The sequence below is a fragment of the Clinocottus analis genome, unplaced genomic scaffold, assembly GCF_023055335.1.
Source record: "Clinocottus analis isolate CAN_PGR_092001 unplaced genomic scaffold, fCliAna1.0.p SCAF_8, whole genome shotgun sequence".
NCBI lineage: Eukaryota > Metazoa > Chordata > Actinopteri > Perciformes > Cottidae > Clinocottus > Clinocottus analis.
This window is the reverse complement of record NW_027176240.1, coordinates 8,269,405-8,289,373: the sequence shown is the minus strand read 5'-3', so window position 1 is coordinate 8,289,373 and position 19,969 is coordinate 8,269,405. Positions and strand designations below refer to the sequence as shown.

The 19,969-nt window shown below is 40.8% G+C and overlaps 1 protein-coding gene across 2 annotated transcripts; it reads right to left on the bottom strand.

The window, feature by feature from the left end:
- Positions 1–98: 98 nt before the first annotated feature.
- On the bottom strand, positions 99–19,658 carry slka (STE20-like kinase a). 2 transcript variants are annotated; one of them, XM_068568756.1, is made up of 19 exons: positions 19,110–19,658; positions 16,107–16,271; positions 13,690–13,738; positions 12,996–13,145; positions 12,027–12,099; positions 11,473–11,667; positions 11,164–11,245; positions 10,863–10,994; positions 9,553–10,740; positions 9,329–9,459; positions 8,669–8,792; positions 8,064–8,243; positions 4,941–5,012; positions 3,783–3,912; positions 3,066–3,190; positions 2,784–2,978; positions 2,197–2,322; positions 1,935–2,048; positions 99–1,789 (listed from the first exon to the last, which is right to left on the bottom strand). In XM_068568756.1, exons 1-19 carry the CDS (start codon positions 19,257–19,259, stop codon positions 1,643–1,645), a joined length of 3,528 nt encoding a protein of 1,175 aa, XP_068424857.1. In that variant the 5' UTR covers positions 19,260–19,658; the 3' UTR covers positions 99–1,642. The 2 variants fall into 2 exon arrangements, with proteins under 2 accessions (XP_068424857.1, XP_068424858.1); XM_068568757.1 differs by lacking the exon at positions 4,941–5,012.
- Positions 19,659–19,969: the final 311 nt, after the last annotated feature.

Genomic DNA, 19,969 nt, shown 5'->3' with positions numbered 1-19,969 from the left:
TAAATTATAAAATGTTCCCAGATCATGTTTTGCGTAATGAACTTATTGACATTCAATTAATATATTTGAAGTCTTGATCTTCACTCCAGACATTTAAACAGTCAATATTTTTTATTTACAACTAAAGAAAAGTTAATTCATAAAGACACTTTAAATACATTTGATCTGACATCAAAAGGATATTCAATGTGGTAGAATGACAACTTATCGAAATGCTGTAATTCCAAAGCAAATAAAAAATATATTTGAAATCTATGGGGGCATTTGGTGTAATTCACAAGACAATCTCCAAATAACCCCAATAAAAACCCAGCATTCATGACAAAACACAAATCAATGTGAATGTCAGCATACAGAAATTATAACATGCAGTGATGATATGCAGCGACAAAATAAAATAATCAGGTGTCTTGAAATCTCTTTTTGTTAACCATCAATACTTTAGCTTCCAAAATACAGCGAAGAATGTCATCTCACACATTGAAACAGTTACAGCGGTTTACCTTTCACACAACACTGGTCTCAAGAGCAGCAAGCTCACAGAAAAGAGCAAATACAGCATCGATATTTCAAGAATACATGTTTAGAAAACTAGATGTGATCATAAAATACTAAAAAGGGCATATTTGAAAAAAGAGTAAATTAAGTAAAAAGTAACAAAAAAGACAATTCTGTTGATTTGAAGTTTGAATGGGTGAGGCAAAGGTGACTCACTGTCAAAATACATTGACTGTTTTCCTACTGCATATTTATTCTTTAGCTCATGTGGCAAAACAGTGCAAATAAACGGCTTTACATTCCTTTAGTTTTCATTTCAAGGTGATTTTGTTTTCATTTAGTATGTAATCCATCATTCTCCAGGACGTAACAGGTCACCTTTGTGTTTAACTACGTGGGAATAAGCTCTGAAATTAAAAATCGTAAGACCCTCATGGCAAGCACAGTATCTGATTAAACACCATACGTAGGTACACACGTAACATTTCACTCAGCGCATCATTTACAACACAGTACATTCCTTTTGATTTGAACTCACAGCCTTATGATCGCAACGCGTTGCTGTTTTTTTTACTCCGTCTTCAGAATATACAGCCATAATAACGTAGAACTGCTCCGTCCATCTCCCTTGAACCAGCTCTACCTTTCATGCAGCAACACAAGATCCCAGTCAGTTTAATCTCCCAACAGCTTGTGATTGTGGGTGGAAATGATATCCAGTTATTTAAGTGCAAGACATTCAGGGGGAAGCGTATTTACTGCAAAACACAGGCAGGGCCCTAGATGCAGATAAACAAGAACATATGGAGGCACTGGAGATCATTCATACTGAAGCAGGCTGTGCTTACAATAATCTGATTAATATGATTGGCCTTCGCTACCAACTGCAGGCTTTTAAAATTTGAACATGCTCAGAAAAGTGCATATCATTATCATTGGACACGTAGCTGAGAAAAAAATGGATTAGGTGAGGGAACGGTGTTTAGGCACGTCATGCTCACTAACGGTGGAATCAAAAGCGGTGAAGACATTTTATCAGTAACGGTCGGAGAAATCATGTCGCTCCACCAGGAAGAGTCTGAGCGCAGCCGAGTCCGATAGGAGTCTGTTGTGTAGCACAGACAGACATATAGACAGACAGACGCTATGAACCAGAGTTGTGCAGGTTTGGGATCGGGTAGAATTTGGATACCCGACTCTGGGTGGTGGGGTTAAGGCATTCGGATTCGCCGGTCATCTTGAAAAAGACCTCCTGCTCCTGGAGCTTCCGTGTGAACTCCTCCTCTAGCGCCTGCAGGGGGCAGCAGATACAAACAACTGAGTCGACCACTGAGAGGATTATATCACAAACAAATCTGAGAATCAGAGACATTCTTTATTCTTGACTGTAGGAGTGGAAACTCTGAAGTCAATGAGTAAATGGATGTTAAATGTACCTTCTTCCTGGGTCTTAGCTTCTCTCTCCACTCCCTTATCTCTTGGCTATGCTCCTCATCCAGCTCCTTCAGCTTTTGGGTCTCGTGTTCAATCAGAAGGTGGCATTTCTCATTCTGAAAGAAAATGTGGGTTAATAGATGTCGCTTCAGGGTAAATGGGCTGAGATCAGGATGCAAGTGCTATGCTTAAAATGTGGCTTAAAAAAACACATAAAGCATGTGTGTTTAAGTGTGTGTGTGTGTGTTTGTGCTGTGCGCTCACCTGTAGCTGCTGCAGCTCCCTGATGTTTGAGTCACACTGCAGCTGCAGATCCCTCATCTGGTTCTCGTGTTTCTGGTGTTGATGGAGTCGCTCGTTCTTCTGCCTCTTGTCTTCCTGAGAAGCAAACTGGACCAAGCCGGCAAAGGCACAACTGTTACGACACCTCAAAACCAAACAAAGCTATTCATTGATTTGTCTTTTCTGAAGAAAAGTTGTGTTTTTAAAAGGTTATCTGCTCGTGCCGCAGGCCGTGCGAGTACGTCTGACTGGTGATTATGCAGATGGACAAGTGAGGGACTCGGCCAGAGAGCGGTCGATTTCAAACATGTACTACACGGACTGCAAAGCCAAAAATCATATATTTTTATAACAACCTATTTTTACTATTTACTTATTGCAGCGGATAAGTTTTAGGATTCTTTTACTGGTCCCATCTGAACAAAACAGAGTTGAAACATTATTTTGAGGACGATGTAAAAGCTTGTGAAATGGTGACTTGAAAGTTGTAGACGGGCTGTGATGAATAACTTTGTTTTGTGCAGATCCTTAGTGCGCATGTTATGTAAAACGTCCACAGTGTCCGTTACCTGTTTTATCCGCTCTCTCTCCTGCTCCGGCGTGACAGCTGCCGTGGCGGTGATGCGGAGGCTCTTCTTGAACATTGCCATGCGGGTTTTGGCCTCGCTGCGCTGAATCTTGGGCAGACGAACCCTCTCTTGAGTCTGTTTGTTCTTCATCTCCTCTATCAATCGCTGGTTGTAGCGGTGCATCTGCTCCATCTCCTGTTAAACACATGTGCGCAGTTTTGAGTTCAGAAGCATTGTTTACAATAAGACATTACTCGGAGTAGTTTCTCTTGCAGCTCATACTTTATCATGCCTCTTCAGCAGCTGGTGTCTCTGCAGGAAGTACTGGTCTTTCAGCTGCTGCTTCAGCTGCTGGTGCTTCTCCTGCAGGTGGCGCTCCTCTAACTCCCACATGGCCGCCTCTCGAGCTACAAAACACACACGTGCAAATGCAAAAACAACACATGAGGCCACGTGAGTGTGAGAGACCGAACACGTACATACATGCTAGCTGGTGACAATTAAAGCGATGAAACCAAGACAGGCAGGAAACACTGTCAGCAAGTTGGACAATGCTGGAACATGTCTGCACGTCAGTCAGTATTCACACTCCGTTTGCCCCATTGGCACGTCGACTTTTGTGTCGAACCTTTCAGGCTGTTGCTTGGTTTACTTGGAAAGTCTGCTGATGTGTTGCCTTCAGAGGGAATCAGAACCAGAAGCGTCGTTGTGTTTCTCACCAGCACACAAACGACTATGTTGTGCTTCAAATCAACCCATGCTTTCTCTAGCTTTACTAGGCAACGATAAAAACACTGACAAACATTATAAGACACTGCGATATTCCCTACGAATAGTTGCATGTCTCTACAATCCTGATTTTCATGTCACACTGGAAATCACATAACTTGAAACAACTATGGCATGGTTTAAAAAGGTGTAAAGAAGTAATGTAAATATGTGCCGTTGCGGTAAAAGGGCTGATTTAATCTACCAAGTAGAACTTCCTCCATCTTCTACCTCTCATCAGCTGCTGCTTGTGGTTCAGGCAGTCTCTCTCAATAGTGGTGATTTCCAGTTTATGCTGCTGGATGATTTTCTTTAGAGCTCCGTCCAGCTCTTGCTGCTGCTTCTGGAGGAACTCTTGTTCCTGAGAATCCAGAGAGGAGAGGAGCAAGTGAGAGGAAGCCAAGATGATCATGCAGAGGGACAGCAAAGAGCAAGAAAGAGAGAGAGCACAATGTCTCCAGTATCAAAATGGCCTGAAACTAAAATGACATAATCAAGTCATCCACTTCAAGGTCAGAAAAAACACAGAGCACTAAGATGTCACATCATCAACTGGATCAGTAGAGGAGACACTCAGAGAGCATGGATGGCAATGATCCACAGTGGAGGTGAAGAGAGAGAGAAAGAAAAGTTTAACAGTTCAGTAAAGATACAGATTCACTGTTTGATGTGAGACAACATCAACATTGACGTGCACACACCGTCCAGAGCTTAGCCTACGCTGCGCATGACTCATTACATAAGCAGCCAGCATTATCTATTCATTTAATCTAAGTACAATACAAAAATAGAGATTTGATCTATGTAGCTGGTGCCACATTGTACATTATATACTGTTATTACTTATTACCATCATGAGCTGTAATTGATTTTGTTATTAAACACAATTAATTGAAGAAACCTACAATAGATAATAATATTATACTGCAGACACCAAATAAGGATGGTTAAAATGTTATACTGTGCACAAAGTGACTTTTACATCCATCTTGTAACATAGGCAGTCAATCTATATTTGGACTTCGGCTGACAGAGACAAACATGGATCCAGACAGAAGGAGATCAACGACTACAACACAGCTGGGAAAGAGCGCTGTTTACTCCCAGACTCAACGCAGCAGTGTAATGTAATACAATACAAATACCAGATAAAATACAGAGATGTTGAACATTTGTGAATTGTTGGAGGAAGAACACGGAGCAGGGGAGAAAGAGAGAACCACCGCACAAACACAGTGATGGTAACACTAAAAAAAAACAACGCCCATGCTTACATGTGTTGTTCTTAAAACTGAACCATCACAGACTATCCTGTCACTGCTCACATCTAAGTATGGGCCGGAGATGTATAGAAACAGGGCGTGGAGAAGGGGGGGCGGGGCAACTTACATCCTGCATCTGAGCGTTGAAGAGTGCGCATGAGGACAACTGAAAAGACTGTATCATAACCTGGGCCACTGCCTGTGGAGGAGAGCACAAGCGCACTCATCCTGATCAGGGACAGACAGCACACAGCAGGCTGAGGATGTCACACACACACACACACACACACACACACACACACACCTCTTACACACACACCCACACACACACACTCACTCACTAATTCCGAAGTTACGCAAGAGATTTTCCCCTTTGGGAATTTCGGTGAGTTTCAGGCGCACAGCACAGTTCTCGCTAAATGTTAGGGGAAAGTAAATTAATTAGTTATTAATAGTCTTCTGGTCTTCTCATGCTTGAAATGCGGCACTTGAGCTTCATCCAACTTGCATAAAAAACGAAAAGCAGTTTTCTTTCTGTCCATGCTCCTGGCTCATGGAGTGTCTACGTGTCACCTTTCAGAGAAAAGAAGGGCTTTGTCCACATGACTCGTGTTTGATTAGTAAACGATGGAAAGGGCTTTCAGTACAGATGTCTACTTTGGAAACAAAAGCAGAGTCTGCACTCACTCGCCTTCGCCTGTTCATTAATTCACTGCATGATAAACACTCAACGGTACTCTGTGGTAAATAGTAAATTCAGAACAGACACTTTTGTAGGACCATTGATGACTGAAAATGCCACATAAGCAATCTCAGGAGAAAAGGTGAAGCATTGTGTTTACTAGTAGCAGTATATACAAGCTCTGTATAGTACATTTCTCATTCTGTTTTTTTCATGTATGTAGGATCAAGTCTATGAATATTGTATTAGGGCTGCAACTAACAATTACTTTTATAATAGATCATTCATTTGGACGCTAAATATCCAAAATGATTCATCATTTATGTTTTGTGGGACCAACATAATATTTATTTGACTATTTAAAGTGGACTAAGAAAAACAGCAAATGTCAATATTTAAGAAGGTCAGAAGCAGATAATTTATCTTAGTTGTAAAACAGTGCTGCCCATTAATGTGACTCTTTCCGCATAACGGCTTAACAAAACCGCATACACACTCAGTTTAAATTATATACTAAACTGGGTTGACAGATTTGTATAGAGCCAAGATACGGAGCAATAACATGACAGTGTAATTTGTGTGTTCGTGTTCATGTAAATACTTTACAAGAAGGAATAGGATGAGGGAGAACTTGGGAAAAGGAGAAGGAGAGAAATCTTTCACAGAGTAAGAGACAGCAGGCGACGGTTTACCTCTGCGGTCTTAATGAACGATAGGTCCTCCTTTATGCGTTTCATGAGCTCTTTTCTCATATGTTTGGGTGTCTGTCCAACTTCCTGTTTGGCCTACAGTGTGTGTGCAGAAACTGGTTTATTCTGTGTAGTCTGAAAATCAGTAGAAGACATGCACTGCCCACTTTGAGAGGAGAAATACTGAACCCAGCCACCAACTGATTCAAAATCTGCATGCTTAATTATTTTCCTTTGAAATAGTCGTGAAGTCTTTTTTTGATTAGTAGCACGTCAGAACTGTAAGTTTGAACTGCATGAGTGCAGAAAGGAGGTTGCCAAAAGAAAAAGAAAAAAATTACTGGTACTTGGCAGATGTTAGTCTTGAACAGCTGGCCCTGTATTACTTTGCATTCAATCAAGTCCCTCAGTCATCAAGGTGATTCTTTTGCCTCCAGCGATTAAATAAGAGAAACTGACTTGGAATCATCGGTGATCACTACGTCCTGACTTGTGGACTGTTTTAACGCTTTTAACTGCATGTAGCTGAGACTTCACTGGTGCATCACACAAAGAACACTGATCATACCTGTAGCTGAGAAATCTTCCTTTAAGAAACTGTCCGTTGGAGCTTTTTGTAACATGTCTTGAAGCCGACAGTTCCCTTCAGTTTCCTTATTGACTCAATAGATGTCTGGATGATGCAGTTTCTTTTATGCTGTGCTCTGGCGTAGGTATTTTTTTTTCCATTCAAGAGGTTCTAAGACAGATGGGTGTGCATAGAGTCAGCATTTAAATGTGACTCTACTAGCGAATCTGGTGGCTAAACTAAACCAGCTAGTCCTGTGTGGTGTAATCTGTGTGTGCGTACATTAGGCCACACACCGTGAGAAAGGACTATCATGAGCTCAGGTGGGCCACAGGGTTGCTCAGTTTACTGCTTCACAGCGTATTTCCGTACTTGATTTTACTTTAACAGTCTGTGTTGCAGTGACAGTGGATTGTGTATACTACTTCCTTGAATTTATACTTAAAGATGATTCCATATCATTTACTCTGATGCGAGGCGGTTATCATTTCCCCAAATGAGCCCAACACCACTCAGATAACTCTTGAAATGTCGGCCATCCCATGACCAAAGCCACCACAACACACTCATACAAGATACATGGTTAGATAAACACACAACAACAGTACATCTTAAATACAGAGCACAACATTGCAAATTACAAACATCATAAATTATGTGCATTACCAACAGCCAATAACTTTTATTTTTAGCAAAACAACCACAACAAAGTACATAGCTGAGAAGCAACCCTTTAAGCTAACCTGCAATAATATCTTTAAGTACAATAAATTATCCTCCAAGTGGCTCAGACAGCAAATTGCGAGCAGCACAACCACCACAAGGCATCATAAATACACAATGGCTGCCAATCGGCACTGACGCCGTAAAAAAAGCTGCAAAAAGCAAAACACAAGAACGGCAAGCACCCAGAACCCTGAAGAAAGCATTTAAGGCAGCATGATAAGGTATATGTTTAAATAGTTCACTAAAGACTCAGTAGCGCAGTGCTCCTTAAGAGGCAACCAGAAGCCTCGGAGCAGATGAATAATGGATACAACAACATGGAGCTAGCAGCATCTAGGAAAAAGGCCGCACAGACTGTTGCTGTCATTTGCAGACATACAGTACAGGAACAGCAAGGCACACCGCTCCCTTAGGATTAATATGACACAGCCAATTATGCCACCGGCTTAGTTCTTAAACACATGCACCATTAAACAGCTTGGATCTATGACATGCAAATGCTTACAACCCCGAGCTACCCTAGTTAGGAGCTAATCAGCCTACTAAAAGGCGTCTCTATGCAGAAGCAGCCATGCACCACAGTACCTCTTTCTTCCGGTTCTTCAGCATGTTTTGGAACTTGGAGAGCTCCTTGTCTTGATCCGCTTTGATGCGCTTGGCTTCGTCTCGAAGTCGGCTGGTGTGATCCTGTTCCAGTCGCTCGATGGTCTGCTTCTGCTTCTTCTCGAGGTTCTCCACTTCTTGGTCATATTGGCGCTTCTTAGCCTGCACGGACAGATTCAGCAGAAACTGGCATCAGCCGGAGAACATCACAAAGTGTTTATATGTGATCCCATATCATAAGATAAATACATGTATTGTAAAAGACATCTGTGTGGTTTCATTTCAACTTGCCTTTCAAACAATAGGGGAGAATCAAGTTTAAGTTTTAAATATTGTGATCATCACTGATTAAAGGGGAATTGGCCCACAATAGACACAATAAATTAATAAATTCTCCAATAAGTCGAGTAAGTAGAGGCTGACTGGTGTCTAAATACATCCTTTATGCTAGCACCTTCATCAGATTCATATTCGATAGATGTGCTTGCATGATCTGCATGATGTGAGATGAAGCAGCTTGTTACCTAGGAATTGGCCAAAAACAAAATAACACATCGCGCCACTGCGGTACAGACAAAGTGACTCACAGCAGTTTCCTGTTCAAAGCGGCGGTAGATCTGCTCTCTCTGCTGCTGCAGCTTGTTGCTGAGCTGCTGCTGGGCCCTCTGCTCCTCTTTCTGCAGGAGGCGCAGCTCTCTCAACTCCTGCCGCCTAAGAAAACAACACCGACATTGTGGTGAGGGGGCCACCATACTTACTCATCTCAAATGAGCACACATCATTGATATTATAGGATTTTGTTCCAAAAAACAAACAAACAATTTTTCAATTATTAACTAGGATTTTATGGTTTGTTTCGTTATCCCTTATCTTTTTTGAGTATGCAATTTAAGATTGATTACAATATGTGTATTTTAAATATTGAATAGCTGCTTTGGTGGTACATTTTTTAACTATTGGTTGTTAAATTGAGACATACCAACTCTGAATTACTGACAAAAGGTCATGAACCCAACGTCAAGTCCAGTCAGAGAGCATTTGTGTAAACATTCAGCACAGCATGTCTTTAAAAGGTAACATAGGAGATGACAGTAACATACTCCAACATTCATCACAGGAGATAACCCATCTGGCATTTGTAAAACTCTGTGGGAGTTGTAAAATAAACTATTTTAGGCAGACGTGTGAAATATGCCGTGCACATATTTAGAGCAACATTAGGGTAAGCAGGTTGGATACAGACGTACCTCAGGAACCTCATCTCTTCGCTCTTGGCGTCGTTATCCGTCACTATCTTTGATGTCGTCACACTGACCTCAACACCATCCACCATGAACTTACGCGTCTTCTTCAGAGTCTTCTTCTGACGTTTTGACTCCTACAAATAAAACGGGCAGGTTTTGGGGGCTCAAATGATCAGAAAAAGTGTTAATGATTTAAGAAGAAACAGAGATTGTAAATATTATATTACCTGCATAGACACAGAGCCCCCTTCTTTACTCTTTGACAGGAAGCTGGAGATGGATAGATTGAGGTCAAGGCTGTTGCTATCTGCAGCAGAGCTGCTTCCAGAGTCAGAGTCCTTCTCCAAATCTGGCTTGATCACAGCAGGGCTTCCATGCTCGATCTTGCTTTCTGAATCCGTTTCACTCTCTGGTACAGATACAGCATCTTGGGAAGTGCTCTCATCTGCACGGGGAGTTTTCTCCTCATCTTCCTTCACAGGGACATCTTTACATGGCACCGCTTGTTCTGAGTCCTCAGATGTGACTTTGGCTTCATCACTGACTGCATTTGTGGATTCAGTTGGGGCCTGTTCCTCCAGATCAACCTCCCCCTTGGTCTCGCTCTCTTGCTGCTCTGCCTCATCCTCAGGCTTGTCCTCTGACTGACTTTCTATATCCTCTTTCTCCAACACAACCACAGCAGAGGACTCATCCACGCTCAACGTTGTGTCTGTGTCTCCATTAATGTTTGTGCCCACTACATTTGATTCTATATTGTGCATGTGTATATTGACATCTATGCTATTAGCAGAGTCTTCTGTTAAGGTATGCTGAGGTGTCTCTTCTGGCTCTTTGCTTTCTTCTTCTGCCTGAGCCACTTCCCCTGATATGGATTCTGTTTTTTCTGGTGCTTCTTGGGATTCTGTGGATTCTCCTGTACCCACGTCTTTTTCTTCCTCTTTTTTCACCTCCTTAGGTTCTTCTTCTATAACTTGAGTAGGTTCATCCTCTGCTTTCTCTCCTTGCGTCTCTTTCTGTTCCTCCTCAAGTTCTTGTGTAACGGCTGTATGTTCAGGTTTTTCTGGCTGTGACACTGCAGGCACCGCAGCAATCTCTTCAGCTTGACTATCTTCTGGTCGAGTAAGCTCTGTAGGATCTTGTGAGAATAAGTCCTTGGTGGGCTCTATTAACCCAGAGGCCAGGTCTTCATTACTGGTATCAGACACCTCGTTGAGTTTCTCCTCCTCAGTCTTGTCTACCTCACTTGTTCCAAGTCCTTCATCAGATAGCTTGTCACTGATCCGGTCCTCAGCAGGCTCGGCCTCCGTCTTTTCTGTAACAGATTCCAATGTGGAGGAAGTTGGAGGGACTTTGTCATCCTCAGAGCTGGCCACACTGACATCTGATGGCGCTCGCTTGTGCCCAGGAGCCGCCTGAGCAAAGAGTCAGAAAAATAACAATAAGTCTTTCATGTAGATATTAACCACTCATACATCATTTAAAATATATTGTATTATCATGCTTGTTATATCCAAACACTGATAACGCTACAAACCACAGGTGTATCAGGCTCTTCCTCTTCTTCCTCCTCTTTGCTATCCTCAATCTCCTCTGTGACTTCAGCTTTAGCTTCAGCTATGAGCTCTCTGAGAGGTTTGCTGTCAGTTACACTGGTGACAAAAGGATGCTATACAGAGGGACAGGGACACAACAAATGTACATCTGAATCCAATATCAGAACAAACAGAAAATGACTTTTTAAGTGTGTATGTATTCTTTGGGCTGTATTGTAGGCCGAGTAGATGTTTGTGTAATGTGAGGTACCAGGAGGGAGTGACTGAAGTCAACCAGCTCACCTGTAGAAGCTGTAGCGTGCTCCACCTATTGTCCACATTCTTATCAAGCGCTCTCCGCAGGAAGTCATTAAATTGTGGTGACCTTTCAAGAATGAATAAAACAAAATCAGCACGTTGATGGAGCAAAGTAAGTATCCCTGGGTCCTGCTTTGCAAAATACAATTAATACCATTCTTCCCCCTGTGGGTATTCAGTTAAGCATTCACAATCCACTATGCGTTTACACATTTAACAGTCAACATATCCTTATCTCCAAACCGGAAACATTCCAGTGCCACTTCTCTAGTCATCACCAGCGCTCTGTCTCACCAGCGAGAGGGATGCATGAGTGTGGGTGGCTCGGACTTGGCTATTTTCAGCAGCACTCTCATTGGGTTCATCTCGTGGTTGGGTGGCTCAATCTGCGCCAGCTCTATAAGGGTGACGCCAAGGGACCAGATGTCGGCTTTGTAGTCGTACGGACGGTCCTTGGAGGTTTCGCACATTACCACCTCTGGGGCCATCCTGCAAAATCAGAAGTCACTGGGTTTGTAATTAACATGCAGTTAATTTTGGACTGCGAGTGAGTGTTTTTTTTTTTTTTTTTTTTAGAACTTCCTGACGGTCAATTATCTTCACTCTTCAATGGTAAAAAGACAATAAAATAGCATGCATGTACATTTCGGTCAGGGATTTGAAAGATAGGAATCCTATTTAGTATTTAAAGCTGATGTCATCTAACACCGTGCATCTAAAATGCTGAATGAGGCCTTTCCACATTCCATGACAGATTTTGTGCCATAGCAAAGACAAATCCCAGCTGTGAGACACGCTTTGATGGAAAAGGGGTAAAAGCTCTCGTGTATGCAGGATGAATGCCTCACCAATACGGAGTGCCGATGAAAGAATCTCTTCTCTGAAAAGTCTTGGTATTTTTAGCAGACACCCCAAAGTCAGCTGAAAGTAGAAATGAATAATGATTATTTTTTAACTGTTTAATACCTTGTGTTAAACAGTGAATCCATTGACAATACAAAATAACACATATGGCATTTCTACGAGTCACCCAGGTATTGCACAATTATTTTGTAACTAACCTGCTTCAATCTTTTACATATAAATCTCATAGGAAGAAAAATCTCAATCTCCCATTCTTATCACGACTCTCGGCACTTCTTTTACATGTGAAACAGTTCCAGGCTGCTCTCGTTCCCATCCATCACTTACAGTATGCACACATGAGAGGGAAAGAGAGCTCTATCATTAAGTCAGGTGACGGCTTGATAATTATTGTTTGCCAGACTCAGCCATGACCCTCTGCCTACAGAATATAAATTATCAGGGAGCCAGCAGCTACGGACATGAGCAGCAAAATGAATACTTTTACTTCTGGAATATATGATGTAATGAGTTCAATGTATGACCAACTCCAGTACATATGTGGTGTATACAAAATACAGTCATCTCCTTCGGGGCTACAGAAAACAGTTCCATATCACTTTGTTTTGTTCACTTGACACTGCATGAATGAGTCATTACAGTTTTATCGTTTGTAAACACAGTCCTGTGTACTATTATCCCAAAAGTCACATAGCTCAGCTGGTTGCCACAGCACTGATCCACAATTGACTTTGCTAATTAGCCTTTTAAGCTTATTAGTGTTGGTCCTGCAGGAAGATTTAGAGTGTCCATCAAGGACATCTGAGACAGAAATCAACAAATGAATCAGCGAATGTTCTGTGATGTATTCTGAAGCATGTACCTCATGGTGGGTTTAGTTGGAATATGAGTGAATAATCCCTTCATATTTAGAGAAATCATAAAACCATAGCAAAAGATGACAAGATTTTTACCCAGCTTCACTTCTCCGTTCAAAGAAAGGAGAATGTTTCCGGCTTTCAGGTCTCTGTGGATGACTTTGTTCTCGTGGAGGTAAGACAGGGCCTCCAAGGTCTGGCGACACACCACGCGGATCTGGGGCTCCGTCAAGGGCCTCTCGAGTTCTGTGGACAAACATGCACTCAATAAATTCATCAGTGATTATGATTGTGGTTAATATAGTTTTTGTGATCCGTTTTTACAAATACAGCCTGGCAATTTTGGATTTATTAACATGAAATGTGATGAAACCCCCCTCCCGTCAGCAGTCAGCATGTATGACTGAACCAATCTGGAGGAAAAGATCTGTTTGAGGTGAGTCAGACCACAGAGCCAAACGCGTCAACATCCAAGAGTGAAGTGAATTAACTGATATCCTCTTTGTAAATCTAATGTACGAGAAGTTGGAAAGGTGTTTCTTTAAGCTTTAAAATAAAAAAGGACAAACTGTAGGCGTTAGAAGTGGACTAACCACTCCTTGAAATCTGAGCTACAATAATTACACAGTTGGAATGGCCTTCGCAACTGTGGAGAGGGAAAAATCCCACAGAGTAGGTTTCTGGATGTAATAACAACACAAAAAAGAGTTGGCACTTGAAGATGGAGCAGAGAAAACACTCCAAACTTTATAGTGTTTTTCTGTTTCCTGCAATAAATGGAGGGACTTACCCAACATGATGGCATCCACTGCACCACCCGCACAGAACTCAATCAGAATCTGAAACAAATTGAAATAAAAAAGTCATGTTTACTATCACGCAATGGAGCCACAATTTAACTTATCTAATAGCACAAAATTTGCTTAAATGTGTGCAATCCAAGGTAGGTGAACAACATGACCTTTATAGTAGGGCTGGTTGATATGGACCTTCTGTCACCACATAGGTCATATCGAGATATATATATATATATATATATATATATATATATATATATATATATATATATATATATATATATATATATATATATATATATATGTGTATATATATATATGTGTATATATATATATGTGTATATATATATATGTGTATATATATATATATATATATATATATATATATATATATATATATATATATATATATATTACACATATATATAAATATATATATACACATACATACACACACACACATTATAGAATGTTCCCTAGGAGATCAATAAATGGTTCATATGAAATCACCACACGGTTAAGCATATTGTTGTATAATCCTGGGAATTAAACACATTACAGATGAGTATTTTCTTATTTTTATTAAGAACTTCAGTGCAAGTGAAATTGTAGAGGAAAAGAATATTAAAAATAAATATATTTTCAACTATGCACTGACTATATTTACACATATTCACACAAATAAAGAGTAACTAAATTAAGACAGTTTTATTTAACTGAGCTTGATCAGATTTCGTACAGACTTTAGTGCCATATGCTTATAATTATCAATGTCGACGACGTAACTGTGTATCAAGATATCCCGCTATATGAATCCATTAAAAGACACTAAATTATCATATTGAATTATTGTCTAGCCCTAATTTATGGGAAAGACATTGGAACCTCTTTTCTATGTTATTGATTACTCTGTCAAACATTCCAGGAAATAAATCGATCAGCCCCTACACAGTCATTCTGAGCTTTGTGAAATTACATATCTTTTCTTTTCCATTTCAGGAAAATCTTTATGTTTTAATGATCGCTGGTTCAAAATATCAGTAGAGTTTCTAGTTGCAAGCTGGAGACGAGGCCTGGGATCATCTCCTTATGGTTTCTATAAGATACACATCACAGTTTCTATGCAAAAGGTGTGTCGGGCAGCCAATTTTTAGAACACAAAGTCTAATTCTTGTGTGTGTGTGTGTGTGTTTCCATAGGACTCTCATCGCAGATATTTCCTCATCATTCTGATAAAAAATGATTTCCTCAATCACCTGGTGTTTAATAATAATAATAACTATGGATTAATCCGCCCACGGAGCACATTTTAGTAAACTCTTTGAAGCCGCAGTGCATTAGAGGAACATAACACCGTTCCCTTATACTGTTATTGAGATGTAAAACTCTTAGCTCCTGATCTCACTCATATAAGCAGATGTAATGTAACCGACAACCACTTCATATTTATTGGCACTTGCCAGTTAGTTGACAGCTCTTTGTATCAGATGTTAAAACAAAATCAATCAAAGCTACAACCGAGCACCGCTTTCTATTTTGGGACTCTAACAAAGAGGAGAAACCAAGTGGTTGTTCCTGTTTTGCATAACAATTATTGCTCCATGGAAATCTCACTTGTAGTTTACATAGATTCTGATCATCTTAATCTCAGGTTAAATTGCAAATCATGCATGTGAATAAATCCTCTTTTTTTTAAAAACATTTTTTTATGATGAACATTAACTTAACACATGTGCAAAGCAGAAGCAGGGACACATTCATCATGCTGCTTATAGACGGGGGGCCGGAGGGACAACCTGCATGCCGCTTTGAATTATTCAGGCACTTTCTCCAGCCACCAAAACCACTCCATTATCTTCCAATAGATGTGTCCAGTCCACAAGGGACGGTCACATGACACCACCTGCCAGGACCTAATTGCTCTGGGGCCTCTTACCGCACACAGAAAGAGAGCTACTGACCATGTATTAAAAGTGCTCTGTGACTCAACTCACACAGTAAAATAGCTTGATAAGGAAGCAGACACACGGCTCTTTAAAATATAAAAAACATTTTTTAACATATTTACTCTTTTGTCTCTTTAAAGAAACAATATTCACTGTTTAAGCCTTTGAGGAGGTAAAAACAAGGTCACAAAGGGGAGCGTGTCTTTGACCTCAGCATCGTCCTTGCTTCAGACTGTGCCACATGATTGGTTTTAAACTCTTTAAATGTAGGCAACAGGAAAAGGTTGCACTTCTATCATCCCTTTATTGAACGATAGAAGAGTCCTTTAAGAAGCAGCATAACGAATAGTGCCTTGTGATGAATTTGTGTGTCTCCATGCGTGACTGGTTCACTGCCTCTGTGTCTCCCTGGTCTCAAAATCAACAGCAAAACAGTTCCCCGAGTCGGGCACTCGCTTACTTACCCATAGTTTGCCTTCGAAATAGAAAGCATCCAGCAGTTTGACGATGTGATGATGGTCGCAGGAGGCCAGAATCTCGATCTCGACCATGTAATCTTCCAATTCATCCTCTGTCTTCGTGTCAATAACCTTGGCAGCAGCGAGGGTTTTATTCTGCTTGTTCTGCGCCTGAAAGCAACATTCATGACAAAGGCTTGTATAAATTTAGGGTGCTGTTAAATACATAGTTTCTGATCATGCTGGCTGGACTACAGAACGACCAGTTCAGCTTACTTTTTACTGTAACAGTGCTGTAGATGGCTATGGAGGAACATCCATCAATGCTAACCATTTCCTTTAAAACAATAGCAGTTTGGAGCGAGAGTGATGAACACGGCAACACTTTATGGCTTGTGTAGCACCTAGAGAGTCATAGCTCTATAAATACATTTCATAGAGACGATATAATAACATGTTGTGATACAGTATATTGGAAAGGGAAAATTACTGCAGAAAACCCACAGCAACAATTTAAAGTCAAAATATTTACAATGCACCACATCATTTTCTAACCTACTCTACCAAAAGCTAATATCCTGAGGCTTGCCAACTTCCTCCTCTTACTTTTCTTCCCTCTCTTCAATCAGTCCTTTCCCTTTGAAACACCCACTGTAAGGTCACAGTGGCAGTATTTTAGAGATTATACTACATAAATCTATGATTTAATAGCTTTAAAAAGGGGAATGGTTATTGCTGGTCTGGTAACACATGTCCCCAAACCTTCATTCCTGATTAGGTTGTACTCAAGTGACTAATAGGAAAAATGACCCCACACCCATGAAACAAGGAGCTGAGAGGTTATTTTAAAAAGGCCAGCTATGGGCTGAATGTTCATGAATACAGACGCAATCTTGGAGCGTTGAGGAAGAAGAAAAGGGAGTGAGTACTATGACCAACTGCTGCAGAGTGTGTCACACACTATTTTTACACAATTCTGACCTGACACACCCCCTGTCTCTTTCCCTTTGTACTGGCCGACGCCTGTTTAGCACAGGTGCACTAATGCACTAATACATCTGCACTCAATATCACTTTTGGATGAAGAGGCTTTTGAACGTTATTCAAAAGGTGCCTGTGGCCTTCAGTGATTATGTTGATGACGTGTACACTAAACGATGGATTAAATTAGAGTTTCTTTTCATAATAGCAAGTAAACCTATCTTGCACTTTTTGGAAATGATCTATTCAAACGAGCAAATAAATTGACCAGCCTAATGTGAATATTGTAATAAGGATCAATCTAACACCCTACTCCAGCTGTATAGTAGAGTCACGCTACTTTGCGAAAGGACAGAATTGTTGTCTCTCATATTATATGATAAAAATGTCACTGACTGATGTGAACTAACCGGCTTGGCTAAAGGGATAATGTGAGCACTTATTCCAGACAAATGGCACTCCTCTTCACAAATTAAAGGCACAATTGAACCTATGTTTATGTGCTGATGTGCTTAAGCGTTCTGGACTCTTCTCTCTTTACAAAACTGCTGATTCACACATTGTTGGCTACATTTGTCACCCCGCCCAAATGAGCCGGCCATCAAAACCCTGTGAAATAACTGGTGAAATACGTAGTCTGTGTTGAGCAATGTGACCGGATGAGGTCAAGTCCTTTCTCTGTGTGTGGGATAGTGAACAGGCAGTCAATACCTTGGCAAGTGAATTTGTCTACAACTTAAGTCGAAGGAGACATTAGAGTCTACTGGCTTTCATCACAGTTAGTTAATCAGCTAATAAGACTTACAATTGAAGATTGTCTAGAGACCATTAGCTGCATTAATTGATCGCAATTGTTCCAGGAAGGACCAATATAACTCACAGAGAGAGAGAGAGAGAGAGAGAGAGAGAGAGAGAGAGAGAGAGAGAGAGAGAGAGAGAGAGAGAGAGAGATTTAAGAGGGTTATGTCAGTAAAAGAGTCCTGAATTGATGAAGATATGGAGCTTCAAGTGAAACTAATTTCCACTAAACAGCCTATATTTGTCATCTATATGCATCAGTGTCCTTTATTTGAAGGTTGTTTCAAAGAGGCGTATTCAATTGAATGTTTAACCTCCATACAAATACAGGTATATGAATGGTATAACAGGTATATATGCATCTGAATTCCCTCCCTAGTCATTGATCTTTTCAAAGTGTTCCGGCCCAATCCTAGTTCACACACAGATAACCTGCAAAGGTGCGTCAAACTGAGATTACAGGTGGTGCTCGCTATGTAATCCAAATACAGCAATCTACAGCCTCAGAAATAACCACAGAAGAAATCAACCCCTCTCTGAAACTCTGACTCTCTCAAAAAATGAACGTTAAAAAAACTCCACAAGGGATATTTCATGACACAGCCTTACACTGTATTGGTGTTGCGGATATGGAGTTCACCTCATGTTTCATGTACACTATCGATAGTAACCTTAACTGACACAACTGTTGAGCCCTTCCCAAAACTTACATCTACACCTGTGCACCTGTCAGTGCATATAGCATAAACAAAAGTACTGGCGTGTTTGACTTTAATTGTTACTGTTTAACTGTGTCCTCTGACTGCTCACAGCAAACCTGAGACAATACCTTTTGGCATTTGTGTGGCCATGTTTATTCTGTGGCGGTGAACCACACCTTCAGACAGTTTAACTCAGGCCAAGTTCAACTCAATGACATGGCAAAGTCACATTTACAGCTGGACAACGCCACAAGGCCTGCCTCAACATGGGAACATACCATTGACCTACTTTGTAGTTGTCAAAGGTCACGTTTCTTTACGTCTCTTCAACAGAGAAGAAGGCACAGTAACGTTACACGAGTCATAGCTTGGCACTTGACACGCTCGGTTACAGAGGGTCTGCTGGTCCAGAGGATGATGCGTTCATGAGCTCATGACGATGTGAAACACAGCGGAAGCGAATGTCTCAAGACATCGGTTAGAAAACCCCTGAGGCGGATGTTAACGCGTTAGCTAACTTAAACGTTACCTTGTACACTTTCCCAAACGCTCCGTCTCCCAGCTCCCCGATGATGTCCCATATCTCCTCCGGGTTAACGTCTCTGTGCACGTGCTCGTACTGCTTCTTCTTCTTATCGGGTCCCAACTTGAATATCTTCCGAAAATTAAAGAAAGACATCTTTTTCGGATGCGCAGTGGTCTTCGGTTATTATGTAGCGGTTCCCCCTCCCCGACGTGGAGCTCAGACGCCCATCGAAATCACAGCATGCAGGCGTCAAATGAAAGCGGACAATGCGCTTGGTGTAGCCATTCAGCTCCGATAATGGCAATTAAAACTTCACCCGACGGCTGTTATTCATAATCACATCATAGCTAGCTGCGTTCACATGACGCTGACCGAGGGGATGAGGGACACACAGAAGGAGCTCGCTGTTACACACAGGCTCGCATTTCCGTTTTTTAAAATAATCGCATTCGAAGCGGCAGTTTTCATCGTTTAGCGGTCGCAAATAAAAAACGGAGAGTCAAAGGATCCCATACTTCGGTCGGCTGACCAGACTTAAGTTAGCGGACTGTCATCAAGCTAGCCAACGTAACGTATACTTGAATAGCTTTCCGTTAAAAAACATGTAAAAAATAAAACCGGTATTAACGATGTTAACGTTAGCTGTGACTTCATGCTATATTTGCAACCTATTTGTTATTTTGTTGAGTGTTTTAATTTAGTATTTTGTTGTGATTGTTTTTATTTTAATTGTATTGTGATAGTTGTTATCTCATTGTGAATTTTATTGTGAGTTTTATTTATTTCATTTGATCGTGAGGGTTTTTTTAACTTCATTTTTTACTTTATTTTGAGTGTTTTTATTTTATTATTAGTGTTTTTAT

Coding starts and splice junctions, on each gene's coding strand:
- slka (XM_068568756.1), bottom strand. CDS start 19,259: ATGTCTTTCTTTAATTTTCGGAAGATATTCAAGTTGGGACCCGATAAG. Junction 2,979..3,065: donor TGCTGAAGAGGCATGATAAA/GTATGAGCTGCA, acceptor TGTGTTTAACAG/GAGATGGAGCAGATGCACCG. Junction 2,049..2,196: donor GGGAGCTGCAGCAGCTACAG/GTGAGCGCACAG, acceptor ATTTTCTTTCAG/AATGAGAAATGCCACCTTCT.